The following is a 17,691-nucleotide window of genomic DNA, read 5'->3' as shown; positions in this document are numbered from 1 at the left end:
CCAAGCTCGTATTATGGCTCAAAACACTTTCAAGGAAAATTCAAAAGATGCTTTAATAGAGAGATTTTGCCCCATTTTTTAATCAAATGCTATATGAACCGAGTGAAATTTTGTCACGATAGCCTAATTCTATAATGACTGAGTGAACTCCTTCTGACAGTATGATACTTGTATCTGGAAAATAAATAAAACACAAGGGGATTTTTGTTAATTTAGAGGCCATACAATGTTCTGAGAAAACCATGCAACACTAATTCGTAATTGCAATAACAGACTCGTCAGGGTAAAACTGTAGGTATTTTTGGTGTTTGGTCTTTTGAAAAAAAAAAACATTTCCCCCCAAGAGATCCAGTACAGAACACTTAGCATTCTGAAAGATGTTGGAATGTCTGTCTCAGAATGAAATTCAAAGAGAATACACCAATCTCCTTCCATTTTCTCCTTTGCTACTCATCTCAGAGTGTATGACTGAAGCATTAGAACATATAGTTCTCTTGCTGAGGTGAAATATAGAAATTTCTGGAACATGCATAAATGTAGAATATTTACACTGCCTGAAATTAAACATAAATGACAAAAAAAATTATGTAAAATATTTTAAGGAGACTGAACCTCAACTTTTACATCAAACGCATGCTAAGCTACTACAACACTTTTCAAATTGCAGATAGAACTTGATGTTGAAGCATTGCAGGCTTCTCAATGGACACTGTTTAAGTCAGGCAACATTGCGTGCTACTCCAGAAGTGTTTTCACTCAGTCTCCACTGTTACTTATGAGCACATTATTTCTCCCTCAGTGGGATATAATGTGGAATGATATGTTGTCCTTGTCGTCTCTCATTTGATGAATGCTCCATCCTCGGCTAATGGAAGATTTCTCACAGCTTCAATACACCATAAAACTTCTGGGAAGCTCTTACAACTGTATAACCTTGAGTGGGATTAAAACATCCAAACATTCACCCTTCAGTATTATATATGCAATGATGGATCAGCGTTACTGCAGCTAATTGCTAGCACAATTGCTTCTAAATTATATAAATGCCTCATCAGTTTGACTGGGCCTTGATTAGTAAAACCTGATAGAAAGCCTTTAAAATTACTTTTCATATCATAAATCCTTAAAACGTCTAAATTGGAAAATGAAGTGTGGTAAAAAAAAACAAAAAAAAAACAACATAACTGTTTCATCAGCAATTAATGTTATCAGCAATAACATTTCACATATTTGTCTTTCATACAACTGAAAATGTGTGAAATCACAATGTGGTAAAAAATAAATCTTTAAATATAGCTGCAAGCACAAAGAAGGCACAATAAGTCATGCAAAAAATGGTGGGCCAACAGACCAACTGCAACAATTAACAATTAAAAGCCTGTTAAGATTATTTTAGGCAAAATGCCTAAAAAAATTATAATAATTATATATCACTTTCGACCAATAGATGGCACTGTTACGAATCTGATGTGATGTGGTCAGAGTAAAGCCCAATTTATACTTCTAACTCACGCCGTAGCTACGTTGTAGGCTGTGTGTACCCTTCGGCGTACCCTGACGTGCACCTCTCCAAAAATGTAACAACATGTCAATTCTACGCGGACGCAAGCGCTGTGATTGGTCTGCTAGAAACCCTCCCTTGGTTTCACATGCTTCCTCTGCATGTGTAATTGCGCGTCAACGCGGACAACACGCAGAAGTATAAATAAAAACCAACACATAGTCTATAGCGTAGAGGCTCCGGCGTAGGTCCGACGCAGAAGTATAAATCAGCCTTAAGGTGACAATGATAGGCTACATACAAAGTTTTCTGGGTCTATCTAGATTGCACTGACATACATACTTATGGAATACATGATTTTGTGAGATTACTGTAAGGTTTTATCTTTGTTTAGGGTGAACCAGAGATGTAAATGATTTAGCCTATGTCATGTAACTCCTACTCAGTACGTGTTTTTGGACACATAGCCTTTTTTGCTAAAACACAGACTTGACATTCAATGTAAAAGTTATTGCACCCAAAAGTAACTTAAATTGGAGTTGTATAACTTTGATCATAAACAGCGAGGCAGTCACTGTGTTCTCAAGCAAGAAATCTAACAAAACTGTCTTAAATTCCGTCCCACCAACTGAGCATTATGTCCATGACGGTGGCTCCCTGGTTCACCACTTGGCATGGAAAAAGGGTGACAGTTACGGTGCCATTGCACAGTCATATGCAGACTTTACCATACGCCACTATGGTAAAGCAACAGTCGTTTTTGATGGTGATAGCGAAGGTCCTTCAATCAAAGACAATATGCATCAGAGATGTGGTGAAAACACTCACCCCATCGTTAACTTCAATGCAGAGACTGAGTTTGTGGGAAGAAAGGATGATTTCCTTTCCAGATCTTGCAACAAACAAGGACTTATCAATCTTATAACCGAGGAGCTGGAGAAGAAGGGCTGCACTGTTATCAATGCATCAGGTGATGCAGACGTGGACAATTGTCAAAGCTGCAGTCAAGGCCACAGAACATCAGCCCACAACCTTGATAGGGGAGGATACAGACTTACTCATTCTTCTCCTCTATGCTGGGACGAACAATAGAGGCCTCTATTTTCGTTCAGACAAGTCCAAAGCTACTAAACTGTTCAACATCGGTGAGATGAAACAAGTCCTGGGTAGTGGACTTGTGCTCCCAGTTGCTGTTTATTCACGCCTTCACAGGAAGTGATACAACTTCACATATTTTTAGTTTTGGCAAACAGACAGCATTCCAGAAACTTGTGAATGGTGAATCAACCATCCAGTCCTGTGCAAATGTGTTTCTTCTCCCACATCAAGCAAGGAATATCATAGAGGACCATGGGACCAAGGCAATGGCAGTGTTGTTTGGCGTAAAGAGTACCGATTCACTTGCCTCTTTGCGCTACAACCTTTTTAGCAAGAAAATCGTTACCGCAAAATCATTTGTTACCCCAGAACGTCTGCCTCCAACTGAGTCCTCAACCAAATACCACTGCCAAAGAGTTTACTTCCAGATAATGGTGTGGATTGGAAAGGAAGGTGACATGAACACAGTGGATTGGGGATGGAAACTGGTGGACAACCTGCTCCTGCCAGTTCTGACCAGTAAGACTGCTGCCCCAGAAAGCCTCCTGCAGATGATCCACTGTAATTGCACAACTGCCTGCCGAAACACAATGGTGCAGTTGCAGGGCATATGGACTACCATGCATACCTGCTTGTGGACCATGTCAAGTTGGGAATTGTGAGAATCACTATAATCAACCTCTATGGGAGGAAGAGTGTGACGACTAATGGTAAATCTAGTGAAGGTCACAGTGCAAAAAAGTAAACCAGAATAAGAGGAAATAACTGAAGAACATAGAAAAAGATATGTATAAATAAGAAAAGTATTAAACAATAAATAAGAAAAGTATTAAACAATATATAAAAAACAAAAGGCAAAAAAAAAAAACGCATTATAATTTTTTTTTTAAATAAATAAAAAAATAAATAAAAGGAGTTAGCGGTACTGAGCCTTCACGTGGCAGCCCTGTTTTGACAAATTTTACATTACCACACAGTTCTAATGAATTTATTATTTATTGGAATCAAAAGAATGGTTATGAACCACAGAAACCACCAACACTAGGCAAAATGATATGAGAAAGGAGAAATATGCAATTAAGGGAAATTGTACTTGCAAACCGTCCCAGTGCATGCTAAAGGGGCCAACACGACAACATCATCCGCAAAGAGCAGAGATGAAATCGTGTGGTCCCCAAACCTGACACCCTCCGGCCCCTGGCTGCGGCCCCCAAGTTGTTTGGGACGGTTTGCAGCCGAGTGTGAAGCGGCTGGGATGAGAATCAGCACCTCCAAATCCGAGGCCATGGTCCTCAGTCGGAAAAGGGTGGCTTGCCCACTTCAGGTTGGTGGAGAGTTCCTGCCTCAAGTAGAGGAGTTTAAGTATCTTGGGGTTTGTTCATGAGCGAGGGAAGGATGGAACAGGAGTTTGACAGACGGATCGGTGCAGCTTCTGCAGTAATGTGGTCGATGTACCGGTCTGTCGTGGTGAAGAAAGAGCTGAGCCACAAGGCGAAGCTCTCGATTTACCGGTCAATCTACGTTCCTACTCTCACCTATGGTCATGAGCTTTGGGTCATGACCGAAAGGACAAGATCCCGGATACAGGTGGCCGAAATGAGCTTTCTACACAGGGTGGCTGGGCGATCCCTTAGAGATAGGGTGAGAAGCTCGGTCACTCGGGAGGAGCTCAGAGTAGAGCCACTGCTCCTCCACATCGAGAGGGGTCAGCTGAGGTGGCTCGGGCATCTGTTCCGGATGCCTCCTGGACTCCTTCCCGGGAAGGTGTTCCGGGCGCGTCCCACTGGGAGGAGACCCCGGGGAAGACCTAGGACACCCCCGGAAGAGCTGGAGGAAGTGTCTAGGGAGAGGGAAGTCTGGGCATCTCTGCTTAGACTGCTGCCCCCGCGACCCGGCCCCGGATAAGCGGAAGAAGATGGATGGAAATTGTACTTACTTTCGCATAAATATGCTTGTAACCAATTGCTTTAATATATAATTGTACATGTAATCACTTATCTATCATGCAAATATGCTAATTAGAATATTACATGGCCAAAACAGGCACCAGTATTCCTGGTCTAGGAGGAATACAAAGGACCTGACGGACGCCATGTTGAAAATGGGGCCTTTCTTGGAGTCAAACTTTGGTAAACTTTTAGTATGTTTTTTAAGTACATATGATACTACTATAAACTACTGAGAAACCTTTTGTTAATTTTTTTTGGGGGTCAAGCCATATTTGCTTTGTTGATGTAGTATACGAAAATAGTTTTGTCTATTGACTTGAAATCCTTACCTTTTTGCTGGCACAAAAGAAGATGGTCTGACTCAAATTTGGTGAAATTGGACAAATGGTCTAAGAGGAGTTTGAAAAAGTAGGTTTTGAAACAAAATACAAATGGCGGACAGGAACTTTGGTCAAAAATAGCAAAATCGGTATCTATGTTCTCGGCATGACCCAATGAATCTATTAAGACCGGCTTCATTACAATAGGCTATTTTAATCAAAAGTTATTAGCATTTTTGGAAATTTCATTATAACGTTTGACCACATGGTTGCGCTGCCCCAAATGATACGCCAATGCGTTCGTAAAATATATTTTTTTTCCCAAAATTCAAAATGCCCCTCATCGTTCGGGTATCGTTCGAATCAAAAGAGACTAGTTTTGTGATTTTTTGCCAAACCGTTCAGAGGTTATGTTACAAGCAAAAAAAAGTTAATTACTACAAGGTGGCACTGCACCGAAACTGTACTGGTAGCCTCAGGTCAATGATTCGTCTTGAGCCACAGAATCAGAGGGGGAAATAATTTTGTTTCTATCCCTTACAGTTCAAAAGTTATTAGCATGAACATGAGTGCAACTTTGGACAGTTGGTGGCACTATCAGGGATTCAGTTATAGACTCCAAATTTGCTATGGTGACAGTTCAGACTGTCCTCTATCTGTGTACCAAATTTCATAACTTTCCTGCAAGCGGTTCTATGGGCACACCATAGACCTCCAGAGTGGAAGAAGGAACGGAAAAAGAATAATAATAATAGGAAAGCCAACGATTTCAATAGGTGCTTTCGCACCTTCGGTGCCTGGCTCCTAATAAATAAAAGCTTTCATTTTAAATGTATTTGAGGCAGTTTGTATAATAGCCTACATAATGTATAAATAATTTAATATTAAACTTATTTGTAGTTCCTAAGTGAAAATAGCTGGTATATCTACAAGAACTACTATCTACAAGTTCTAAAAAAAGAACTTGCACATATTTGTTATATACTTTGTGTTTTGACTGGAAGGATACATGAAGAGAGAAAAAGTAGTATATATTTTTAAATACTCAAATGTGAATGGATTGCCACCTAGTGGAGGGGTTTGGATGTTTAGGATTGAAAACAAGACTTCTTACTGTAGTCTTTATTTCATTACTTTATTTAAGACAATTTACAAAGAGACAATGAAAGATTATACCATTTTCTAAATATATTCCACTTTGTAAAGAATCAAGTGAATGCTGATGGCATACAATATCATTGACAATGTAACAAATGTAAAAAAATGTCCACTAATCCACTATTTACAATTTATGTCCATTTTCCATCTTCCACATACATGTTCCTCTATATTACAAAAACAACTGTGTGAAAGGCATGAGTATCTGTATATGTCTGAAATCATCAAATGCATCAAACACACAAGTTGCACATAAGAAACAATGAAGTGCATCAATTAAAACCACAAGAACAAGTTGTTTGGTCCTTTGAATTGGAATGAAGCACATGGATTTTATTGTTTGTTTGGTCATCAAGTTTTCGTTTCAGATCTTGTACCGTAGGACTGCCTTGGGGTGCATCCAAAATCACTAACTGCTGAAGTCGAGGCAGATGGTGAAGCTGAAGAAACACTGATGCTGGAACATTTTGGTGTCTGAAAGAGAGAAGTTATTTAGAATGAAATTTAACCAAGGTCAGATATGAACAAAAAGCAGCATGTTTACTTATTCTGAAATTATATAGTTCATGACTAAGAACTCTCACCTCACTTTTAGGACCTGCAAATTTGGGAACATCTGAGGAATTTCTTTGATTATATTGCAGATGTCGTGACAACACAAGTCCAAGTGGAGGTGAAGGAGATCTGGCACCTGCTCTGCCATGATCCTGACTGCCTTCAAATCTGCCCTCACTCCCATGAGAGACAAATGCCGCACAGTCCTGGGTATTGATTTAGCATAGAATCCGAGCGGGTATCCTACTAGAAAATACAAAAGAAATAACAAAAATGTAGAGGGATTTATTGTATAATCAAACTGCAAAATCAAGATCAAGTGCTCTTATGTTCTTCCTTAACCCATACTTGTTTAATGATCCAAATTTTCTGAAACACAAACTAGGGCTGTCAATAGATTAAAATCAATATAAAATAATAATAAAAATGTAATAATTATTGATAGTAAAATATATTGTAACTACATTTATTACTACTACTACTAATAATAGTAGCAATAATTATTATTAATACTAATCATTATTGTGATATTTTGTTCATGAACCTATGGGTGCCAATGAAAATGAAAACTTGGCTGTGTTGACTTTGTAGTTTTCTGTCAAGTAAGCAATATGCTGCAAGTTTCTGGTTGCATTTTAATCGTTAAATTATTTTACAAGTATCTTATTTGTCTCATTTGTAACTTCCGGTTGAAGCCCGTTTTCTATCGAATCTGCGAAGGTAAAAATTAAAGATATATAACCCGTGTTTATGCATTATTTCATACTTACAAGAAATATTGAGCTCTGAGAGTACACGAAGCCCTTGCAACCATTTTGTGAGACGGCAAAGGGTTGGATCATCACACCATTGTTTATAATGCACCGTCAGTTTAGTAAGGGAGGACAGGGCGTCAAAGGCAACAGGGGAGAGGCAGGGGTCATAACAGTTCAGCAGCTCCAGACTGCTCAGCCCGAACTCTGAATCCGGACTAACTCCTGTGTGAAAGACAAGTGTGAAAATATACTCTTTCCTTCATTTTGTTTTCTTTATGAAGCATACATTACATACCAGGACGCCCACATGCTTTAGTTGGACACAAATAATCATCTGGAAGAATCCCATACTTTGGTCCCAATCTCAAGGAAAGGTGTTTCAATTTGGGCAGACGCCTCAACATGCCATGAAGGACAGGTTTAAAGATAGGATTTTTATCTTCATGGTAGTGTAGTGAGGTAAGCTTGACAAGTTGCGAAGTAGCAGCACTTATCTCCGATACTGAAGCTTTCTGGACCTCACACAAGCAGAGATGAGTCAGTTGTCTCAAAGATAAAAGTGAGCTAGTCAGACTCCGACAGCAACATTGACGGATGACAAGCTTCTCGAGTTGTTTTAAAGCACCCAACTCTGCCAGAGCTTTGCCATCACTGCACTGAGCCAGAGTCACGGAACTGATCCACGGAAGCGCAGTCACAATATGTCGCAATCCTTTTGCATTTGCCTTTTGAACAACAATGGACTTGGTTTTTCTTTGGCGCAGAGTTTTCCAAAAATGTGAGTCGTAGAGTTCGAACTTTTGGAGGACAACAACGCTGCCTTTCCATAAGGTCCAATGATCGATCAGTCTTTTAAAGTACGTGCAGGTTAAACGAACACTCAATTTGTCACGAACAGAGAAAAATCCAAAAACGTGGATCCAGATCTCATCCGTTAGTTGAGGAGCGGACATCGTCTCCTTTAACGTTATCCTCACATGTATTTCCTAAATTTTCATTCTTATACACGAATCATTTTGTATTCACTCCGAGTCTCCGACACGTGGTGCATGCGTAGTTCTTCTTCTTCTTCTTCTTCTTCTTGTTGTTTAATGGCGATTAACTCCTAAGGAGCATTATCGCCACCTACTGTGCTGGATGGAAAATTAACCTTGGGTGATCTTCTTCTTCTATTCGAGTTTTATGGCGGTTGGCACACAATGAAATGGTGCATGCATGCGTAGTTCTTTTGAGTCGGATCTTTTTGATTAATCAATTGAACCGGTTCACAAAACCAGTCTGAACGATTTGTTCACGACTCCGGAAGTGGGAAGTACACCTGCTATAAAACTTTTTTACTCCACTTTTAGGGCATAGTAGAAGTAGGTGAATTGGGACACAGCAACTGTCCGTATTTGCAAAATTGGTTAAAATAAATTCAAAGTGTATAATGTGACACCCTATGTCTGACATTTTAAGCCTTTTTGGCATTACAGTCACTGTACACTTTGTTACATTATGGTCTTTAAATAAAAAGCCACCCATTTTAATTGTAATACGGTTTAATTCTAATGCAATTTGTGTAGGTTCAATGATTTTGTTTTATAAGCCGGATGTCTCAAACTTTACTGGTAAACATTACAATAAACGCCATAATTAATCAATCCTAATCTGAAAACGTAGTGAACAGTAAAATGCAATGCAATGCCATGCGTTTTGAGGTAAAAGAACCACATTACTGTTTTTGGCCATTTTTTTTTAAACTAACTCTTTGAAAGAACCATCGGAAAGAACCGACTCGCTTAAATGAATCACTCACTTCCTAGCAGCATTGACGGAAGTGACGCAGTGGTTGCGCGACGCGAGACGTTAGCCGCGCTTATCCGGGAAAATTCAAACGAGTTTTTATGGTGAGTTTTTTTTCTTTTTGTTGTTGTTGTAGTAACTTTTAAATGGATGCCATAATGTTATTCACTCAACTATATATTAAGTTAGATATTTGTTTCGCTCACTGATATGTAATCGAGCGTTTTGCATTATTTTGTTGACGGATAATGTGCACGGTTTTTTTCTTTCTTTCTAGCTTTAGTATTTTACAGCCAGAAGCAAGCTTTGAAATCGTTGGGTTTAGAGACGTGTTTAAAGTATAATTCCATTAAGATGTTTATTCATTTTTAATGTTATTTTATAACTGATGTTGCGTGTCATATTACAAATATGTGACTAATTCTTCATGGAAGTGTCCAATTTGATAGACACTGGATTTTTTTTGTTGTTGTTGCTAATTTTCTTTGCATCGTATAGGATTTTTGCTGAAAACATGGACCACAACGGGTCTGTAAACAGTTAGACTATCTTTCCTCTTGCTTAACAATGTATTATCAACAACTACAAGACTATTTCATAGCTCCTGAAGTCCCTAAGCCTGTTGACATGATCACACCTGTCAAAACCATACCTAAAACAGCTCACAATTGGGCCGCTGGGTCAGGCAGAAAGAATTCAAACAGAGACGTGTTGGTGATGAACTCCACTGCACAGAGTGCTGAAGAAAACAGCCCAAATATCCCCTGCGAGCTCAGCAGTATCAATGCCACGGCAGAGGTTGTAACCCCTCAAGACAAAGCTAACCTGATGCTGAAGAGGGGTACTGAGACGCCAGCAAAGATTTTTGCGAGAATGAAGGCAAAAGTTCAGAGACAAAATTCTACTGGGCATGGGGCAGCCTCTGATCATGTAAGAAACCAGGATATCTGTGGTGAAATGCCTTCGAACCCTGTGATCCAGTACTCACAAAAGAGAAACGCCAACCAGGAGACATATGTGTTAGCGCTCTCACCTCCACAGTCGCCAAGAGGAGATGCACAGGCTGGAGAAATGGACTTGCCACAGGAAAGTCATTCCATTAATGTTCATAAAGTTCCTGGAAGAAAAAATGAAACATTTAATACTGAGTCACGGTCATTTATTGGTTAGTTCTTTTTTCTTTTTTTCTTTTTTTTTCAGATGTCGTACATATTGCTGTAATTGAATTATTTTAATTTCACTTTTCCTTTTATTATTTGTGTCTAGAGCCATGTGTTTTACTGGAGAAGATGCCTGGGGAGATGTTCTCCGAGATGAAAGCAAGGCTAAAGCAAATGCCAGAGAATCTGAACAGAAACAGACGTATGATTTTTATATACGCGTGTATGTGTATGTGTATATATATATATATATATATTATTTAACAAAAAATTGCTTTTTGCAATTGCTGTTCTCTGATGTTTCGGCACAGTTGTATTCACTGGGACTCAATGAATTTATAAAATCTGTTTTGTTTTGTTTACTCAAGAGCCTTGTGTGCTGTTGGACAAGGTGGTTCCTGATGAGACATTAGCCCAGCTTCAGCAGAAACCCATCAATTATCTAAGTGGAAATAGAGGTATTATGTTTCATTTTATCCTGCATTACTCATAAAACTACAGTAGTTTAGAATGATGTATGTGTCTGGATATGAATCTCTTTTTTCACAAACATAAACTGATATAAAGCTTTGTTTTTGATTACCAGTTGTGAGTGTGTTTATTAATCTTTATTTTTTTTTTTTTTTTTTTGTGCACTGGAAGCATCTCCTTTCACCAAGACAAATTCCTTGTGTGTGTAAATCTATTTGATAATAGATCTGATTCAGATTTTTACAGAACACTGGGTTATAGACATAGACCTACTCTAATCTGATTAAGAATGCAAAAGTAACTCATGCAAAGAGTAATATGACACTGATCATAATAGATTTGCTCTGAAATTTGATTGCAGGTGGTTGTGTTGTATTTCGTGAGAAGAGCATTTGTGTAGAAAAAGACAACGAGGAAGACCTCCATAATGACACGTCCAGTAGTCCTGAGTCTGGTCCGTTTGATCAGTTGGAGTGCACAGAAGTTGTCCCTGGACCCCCTCAGCCCTCTCATAATCTTCTGGAAGATCCTCTCCTGCAGCTTTCTCCTCGCGTCTTGATCCCACGAAAGCAAGTGTCTGTGTTTCAGTCAAAACAACAAGCAAGACAAGCAGCCATAGCGCTAGATGAAGGAACCAATGTAAGTTAAGGAAATTATCATTGTTTCTTAGTGGTTTTTAAGATAATTTACGAAATGAAATGCAAAAAAAGTTTTGTATTTTGTAATGGCGACATTGTACTTGTCTTTTAGGTGAGGGGGATTCATTTAAGAGAATGGGTTTTGAAACTGCTCAACAAAGACCTTGTGGTTGATGGTATTCGCGTGTAAGATATTTGCTTTTTACTTAGTTTTTTTTCTTTTTCATTTTGTTTGATTGTGCTTTTGGTAAATCTTGATGACTTGTCATATTGTCTGTGTGCTACATTATACATGCATGTAAATTTTATTATATTACAGCATTATACTTTTCTTTATTACACAAAAATGTTTTTTTTTTACAAACCCATTGCAAAGATTAGCTGAATGATTTCAGATATCATGTAGCTCTAATGTGGTTTTGTTTGATAAATACAGAGACACTATGATACCTTGGCACAGCAGTTTAATCACTGAAAGAGTCTCAAGTAATGTGCTCAAGACCTCATCTGGCAGAACCTATGTGCTCATTGGCAAAATGGCCAAACATCCCAATTCATGTAAGAAAAATGCTTTTTAAATGAGGTTGCCTTTGTTTTTACTTCATTTAACAATTTTGTTTTTACCATTACAGCATTTCCATCATGGTTTTTGAAGAAGTTTCTGTTTGGCTTTCCAAATATGTGGAAAGAGTACCTGGATCAGTTTTTGAGTGGTCATATGGGGTATGTTGCCTCAACTCTGTTATTACGTTATGTATCATCAAATAACAAAAAAGAGACCATACATTTCATTAAATGATTTTACCTAATTTTGATTTAGATCACAGAAAGGTCAGAAGGATGACAGCAGTGCAAAACCTCCCAAAGGAAGAAATCAACAGGCTTCTAAAAACTCAACATCCAAACATCCCAAGATTCAAGGCATTACAACCTGTGAGTATATCATATGTCATATGAGCAAAGAATGGCCTGTATAGTGATGTCTAATGTGAGTGCGTATTGTTGTTTTGAGTGACTTCTTTTTGAAGAATCAGGTTAAATGGGTTCACAAATCAATCTGAATCATTTGTTACTGAATCGATCGAAAATAATTGATTCATTTAATGTCTAGCTGCGTTTATATTTTTATTAGCGTCTGGATCAAGAATGTTTGTAATCCCAATTCAAATAATTTAGTTTAAACTCTGGCCATCCTCATAGGTTTGTAAAGGTTGCAATTTTTTGTGTTATTCAGCTCCCATCACACCCACTGACAGCATTCAGCCGGGCAGTGCAAAAGTTTCCCGTAGTGGCCGACTCATCAAACCGCCATTGGAATACTGGAAAGGAGGGAGGATTGTTATGGACTCTGACATGAATGTCACTATCCATGAAGACTATTCTACCTCACTGCTGTCCACGGTACTCTTATCATTTTATTTAGCAGTGTCAATGTCTTTTGATCTCTAGTGACATTCACAGGGACTTTATATATTGTTATGGTGCAAGTGGGCCATTTCTTAAATATGATGTTCTTTTTCTTTCCAGCCAAAGAAGCCAGTAACTTTGGCAACATCACTAATCACACAGGAACAATCATTCAGGCCTGAAACTCGAGGAAGAGGTGTGTATTGATAACACGCTTGTATTTATAAAGTGCATTTGCTTTTTTTTATTGCAAATTCTCAATTTATTTGTTTTACAAAAGGGAAATGTAACACATCTAGCAGTGAAGATGACCTGTCAATGCCAATGAGGAGGATCAAACAGCATTCCAAGCCCCAAAGGAATGCCCTATCTCAAAGCAATCAAATAGAGAGCACCTCACTGAATAAACCTACAAGAGCTCAGAAAGAACCCCTGGTTGTGGCCCCCAGCTCGAATTCGGGTCATGCGGTGAAACAAAAAGCTAGTCGACCTCAAAGAGCCTCTCTGAGAAAACAACAGTTTGGAGGAGAGAAAGCTGCTGTGGGTTCTGGAGCAGAAATGACAGAGAACACAAAAGTTGATGCAGTGAATGCTAATTTCTCACTTGGAGATGGAGGAATGTCATATGATGAACAGGAAACTGGCATTGAGAGTGATTCGAAGACAAAGCACAACAGAAAGCCTTCCCAAAAACAAATTCAGGATGAACTGCAATCCATGCCATGCGATAACAGTTCCTTGCGCCGAAGCTCTCGCTTAAGCTCCAGAGCCCAATACTCTACTGACTCAAGCAGCTCATTTGCATCTCCAGACCCTCCAAAAATGCAAAGAGGAAAACGGTCCACAGACTGTAAACAGCTAACAAAACCTCATAAGATTGAGACCTCTGTGCCGCAAGACTCTACCAGTCATAAGGAACAAAATGAACAAGGTTCACGTAGACCAAAAAAGGTCTCGCTGAGAAATTCGGATCATGTTTTGGCAGGAGATTCTTTTGATTTTCCCATTGATGATGATGAAGAGAGACGACAACATGACAAAAAGGCCACGTTATTGTTGAAGAGGACAAGACAAAGGAAAGGTAAATCTGAACTTAAAAATAATGGACACCTGGTTTCCTCAGAGGACATACATTCTGAGTACTCGGAGGATGAGGAAAGTGTTCAACGTGCTGTTTCAAATAACAGAAGATCAAAGAAATCTGAAACGGGAAAAGCAAACACTAAAAGCAAAAAGCCACAAACAGAAAAGGGCAATACGAATGACCAAGATGAGCTATTGGATGGAAAATGGACTGAAGAAGAACTACAAAAACTACACGAGTAAGCTTTTATCTTGAAAGCCAGCCTAAAATTGTTTTTGATATGAAATGTTTTCTGGCCATGATTTAACGAATTCACATAATTTAATTGGATGCAATTTAGAAATGATTTCACTGTGTATCTCTTTGGAAAGGGCTGTCAACTCATTACCCAAGCATAAGAGCGGATACTGGGCAAACGTTGCATATGTTGTTGAAACTCGTTCGGCTGAAGAGTGTCAGGAACAGTATAATGCCCATCAGAAGACCAACAAAAGACCCAGTAAAAAAGCATCAAAGAAGCCAGCAGCAACTGAGGAACCAGGTAACCTATCCTTTACAGTATAGCTTGATGAGTTATGAGTATGACAGTTTTTACAGATTATGGAATTTTTTGTTTGCAAATCCATACAATTGAAAATGCCTGAGCTTATGTTTTGCTCACAGGAAAGGAAATAGTTGAAATAACTGCTAAAGCTGGAACTCTTAAAAGGAGACAGCAGATGAGGCATTTCTTGGACCACATGCCTAAAGATGACCATGATGATGTGTTTACCAGCTCGCCAATGCACAATAAACAAATCAAGGTGCTTTTATGTTGGTTGATTTAGATCCACATACACTGAACTAGATTTCATAAAAAATATCTAACTTGACCTCTGTCTTCTGTAGTTGCCTGTATTTGCTGCAAATGGAGATGATGAGGATTTCAGCCAGCTCCAGAACCCTCAGACGCCGAGTTCTAGCAACTCTACTACTGCTAAAACCCCTCAGTGTCTGCATATTAGCCCAGGAATGCTGGGATCCATCAATAAGTACGTTTTTATCTCGACTGCCAAAGCTTTTCATGCTTTTGGAGTATTTAGTGGGCGGATGCTGAGTGTACTCATCAGGCTTATTGCCTCATTTGAAAATGGAAATATTCAAATAGCAAATGTCTAATTTGCATCTTTGTATAAATCAGTTAAATTCTTTGTTTATCTTAGGAATAACATGGACAAGTACATTTTTCATCTTCAGAAGAAACAAAAAGGACAGAAACGAGGCAAAAAGGCTGCACCAATGGTAACCATATTAAAATCCTGCTTGTTTTTAACATTTTTCCCATAAGTGTTCCTTTTTTTTCAATCAATATGATAGTGATGCAATATTGTTCTTGTGTAGGACAAGCTTACACCAACTCCAGCAGTCAAGAAGACCCTAAAGAGATGTGTTGGTATGCACATTACATTTTTGGTAATGGTAACTCTATGGCTATGTTCAGACTGCAGGCAAATTAGATTTTTTCTCAAATCAGATCTTTTCAGGCAGACTGTCTGCACTTTTAATTACGTGATCGAATAAGATTTGTGTGTCCAAACATAACCAACCTATCTGCATGTATGGGTTGCTTTGGCAATGACGTAGTCTCACTCTCCAAATTTAAGCGCCCTTTCGAGTCACTGTGCAGAACTTGTGTGACGGAGGAATTCTGCACCGTGACTCGACAGGGCGCTTATTTGGAGAGCGAGATGATGCACCTCCATTTTTCTTGCTTCCGTTTTGAAAGCCTTGTCACATATAGGTATGCATATGTTGTGGTGGTCTATCAATCTATCTATTGATCAAATCTATCTATCATCTCATGCTGTAGTCACAGCCGAAATCTTTGGACAAACCGTATAAACTACCATATGAATACTTCCGACATTTCTATTCCGTCACCGGCGTGTCATGTTGCGCTTTAAGACTTTGCAATCTGAACAGAGTCGGATACAGAGCATTGAGTTGAAAAATATACTATGTTGTTTTTCCATGTTGTTTTTTTCCATTCATCCCCCATGTTTTCAGCAGCTGAAGATGATGACTTTGTGGTGTGGAATATGCTCTCAGATAAGGATAACCCATCCAGAGCTGATGACAGTGATGAGGAGGATGATTATTTTATGGAATACTGCTGAGTTTCAATATCATTGTTTAGCATTTGCAAAAATCATCTTAAATCAGCTAGTTTCAGTGCTGTTAATCACATTATTTTACAATATTTTATCTTCTATTTGGCATCCGGATGTTTTTAAGCGCGTCTTGCTTTGTCAGATGCCAAGGCTCATGTTTGCTAGCTCTTCGTAGCTTATACATTTTAAAAGAAAAGTGCTTTGTTTTTGGCCAGTTCAGAGTTTATCAATGGATTGTATATTTTTAATTTGGAGTTCATCAACAATCTGTGGATGTTATACAATCAAATTCTAAATAAAGAAGATAAACAACTCAGTATAAAGAAGTGGAAAAGAAAAAAAGTTTTAATTATTCCTCACTGAAAATGCAACATTTTAATGGATTTTATTTGATCGTATTGTATTGTAAATAAATATAAACGAATACAATGTATAAATTAATAAAACGGTTACAATTTAATTTTTGTTCACAAGTTTTACATAAGTATTCTTTGGGGGGAAAGGGCAGAAATGCTGGGCTAGCAGTGAAGTCTCAGCTGTGTGTATTGTCTTTTTTCTTTATCTTGTTCCTTCCTGTCTTTAAACATTTTTTGGAAAATCCCTTTATTGGTGTTTTGATTTAGCCTACTGCTGCTTTAGAAATGCTATGTAAAAGGATATTAATCAACTCATTTATAGTTTTATTTCCTCTTTCTCCTTGAAGTACACTTATTTCAATTTAAGTTTCCTCGCACCAAAAAAGTTTACATAATCTTGTACCACCCTCTCTCTGACCTGTAGAATAAATGTAAAAAAAAAAGCTGTTTATGCTACTGTACTTAAGGTCGCCATGTAAATGACCTCTTGTAATCGGCTAATCTTATATAAAGTGAATGTATTGCAAGTTCCTGTTTATAGGTAGCTATACTGTAATGCTGTGTTGGTAGGCGGCTAGTTAGTTAGAAAACTTTTAATCTATTTTATCTTTATTTTTTTTATTTTTAACTATTTTTATCATCTACAGTGATACTACATCCCCAACAGAGCACTGCATAAAACAAAACACTACGATTCCCTGATAAAAATCATAAAGAAGCTTTCACCAATAGAACTCAAAAGAATAGTCTTGATTGCGCCTTATTAAAAACAGCCCCACTATTCTTCTTCCAGTTCAGTTTACTGTCCAAAGTGGACACACCAAGATATTTATAAGTCTGAACAATCTATCACTAAGTCTATCACTTCTTTTTTTCTTCTAAAATCAATGATCAACTCCTTAGTCTTCTCCACATTCAATTTTAGGACATTTTCATCACACCATCTAACAAATAACTCAACCTCTCTTCTATAGTCCACATCGTGGCCTTGATTAATTAAACCCACAAGGGCAGTATCATCTGAAAACTTTTGAATACAACATAAAGTCTGAGTGTGCCTGTAGTCAGCTGTATACAAAGAAAAGGTGATAAAACTGCCTTGAGGGGCTCCTGTTTTGGTTAAAATAATGTCAGACAGTCATTTGATCACCCAGACAATCTGACAACTAACCAGATAACCAAGGATAATCCTCTCAAAACATTTCATGTGCTATATCTGGCCAAAACGCTAAACAGGTATTGTGTTTAATGGATACAAACTGTACAGGTAGGCATGTATAATAGTGCCCATAAGTATATTCTAG

General features: G+C 38.2%; 2 protein-coding genes across 3 annotated transcripts; one reads left to right on the top strand and one right to left on the bottom strand.

Annotated features, from left to right (window-relative positions):
* Nucleotides 1-5,975: 5,975 nt before the first annotated feature.
* im:7136021 (uncharacterized) lies at nucleotides 5,976-8,365 on the bottom strand. Its single transcript, XM_056234072.1, has 4 exons — nucleotides 7,632-8,365; nucleotides 7,352-7,558; nucleotides 6,611-6,827; nucleotides 5,976-6,500 (listed from the first exon to the last, which is right to left on the bottom strand). The coding sequence occupies exons 1-4, from the start codon at nucleotides 8,287-8,289 to the stop codon at nucleotides 6,299-6,301; spliced, it is 1,284 nt and encodes a 427-aa protein (XP_056090047.1). The 5' UTR covers nucleotides 8,290-8,365; the 3' UTR covers nucleotides 5,976-6,298.
* A 742-nt stretch (nucleotides 8,366-9,107) lies between these two features.
* On the top strand, nucleotides 9,108-16,521 carry mis18bp1 (MIS18 binding protein 1). 2 transcript variants are annotated; one of them, XM_056234052.1, is made up of 18 exons: nucleotides 9,108-9,225; nucleotides 9,620-10,286; nucleotides 10,388-10,483; nucleotides 10,650-10,739; nucleotides 11,114-11,391; nucleotides 11,503-11,576; nucleotides 11,827-11,948; nucleotides 12,023-12,113; nucleotides 12,211-12,323; nucleotides 12,625-12,791; nucleotides 12,918-12,993; nucleotides 13,078-14,119; nucleotides 14,253-14,422; nucleotides 14,545-14,684; nucleotides 14,770-14,912; nucleotides 15,084-15,162; nucleotides 15,262-15,313; nucleotides 15,931-16,521. In XM_056234052.1, exons 2-18 carry the CDS (start codon nucleotides 9,689-9,691, stop codon nucleotides 16,035-16,037), a joined length of 3,438 nt encoding a protein of 1,145 aa, XP_056090027.1. In that variant the 5' UTR covers nucleotides 9,108-9,225; nucleotides 9,620-9,688; the 3' UTR covers nucleotides 16,038-16,521. The 2 variants fall into 2 exon arrangements, with proteins under 2 accessions (XP_056090027.1, XP_056090026.1); XM_056234051.1 differs by having other exon boundaries at nucleotides 15,928-16,520.
* Nucleotides 16,522-17,691: the final 1,170 nt, after the last annotated feature.

The sequence above is a fragment of the Rhinichthys klamathensis genome, unplaced genomic scaffold (genome assembly GCF_029890125.1).
Source record: "Rhinichthys klamathensis goyatoka isolate OS25496 unplaced genomic scaffold, OSU_Roscu_1.1 h1tg000387l_1, whole genome shotgun sequence".
NCBI classification, from domain to species: domain Eukaryota; kingdom Metazoa; phylum Chordata; class Actinopteri; order Cypriniformes; family Leuciscidae; genus Rhinichthys; species Rhinichthys klamathensis.
The sequence above is the reverse complement of the archived record's forward strand: the minus strand, read 5'-3'. Positions and strand labels throughout refer to the sequence as shown.

Coding starts and splice junctions, on each gene's coding strand:
- mis18bp1 (XM_056234051.1), top strand. CDS start 9,689: ATGTATTATCAACAACTACAAGACTATTTCATAGCTCCTGAAGTCCCT. Junction 10,287..10,387: donor TGAGTCACGGTCATTTATTG/GTTAGTTCTTTT, acceptor ATTTGTGTCTAG/AGCCATGTGTTTTACTGGAG. Junction 12,994..13,077: donor GCCTGAAACTCGAGGAAGAG/GTGTGTATTGAT, acceptor GTTTTACAAAAG/GGAAATGTAACACATCTAGC.
- im:7136021 (XM_056234072.1), bottom strand. CDS start 8,289: ATGTCCGCTCCTCAACTAACGGATGAGATCTGGATCCACGTTTTTGGA. Junction 7,559..7,631: donor TAAAGCATGTGGGCGTCCTG/GTATGTAATGTA, acceptor TCTTTCACACAG/GAGTTAGTCCGGATTCAGAG. Junction 6,501..6,610: donor TTGCAGGTCCTAAAAGTGAG/GTGAGAGTTCTT, acceptor TCTCTCTTTCAG/ACACCAAAATGTTCCAGCAT.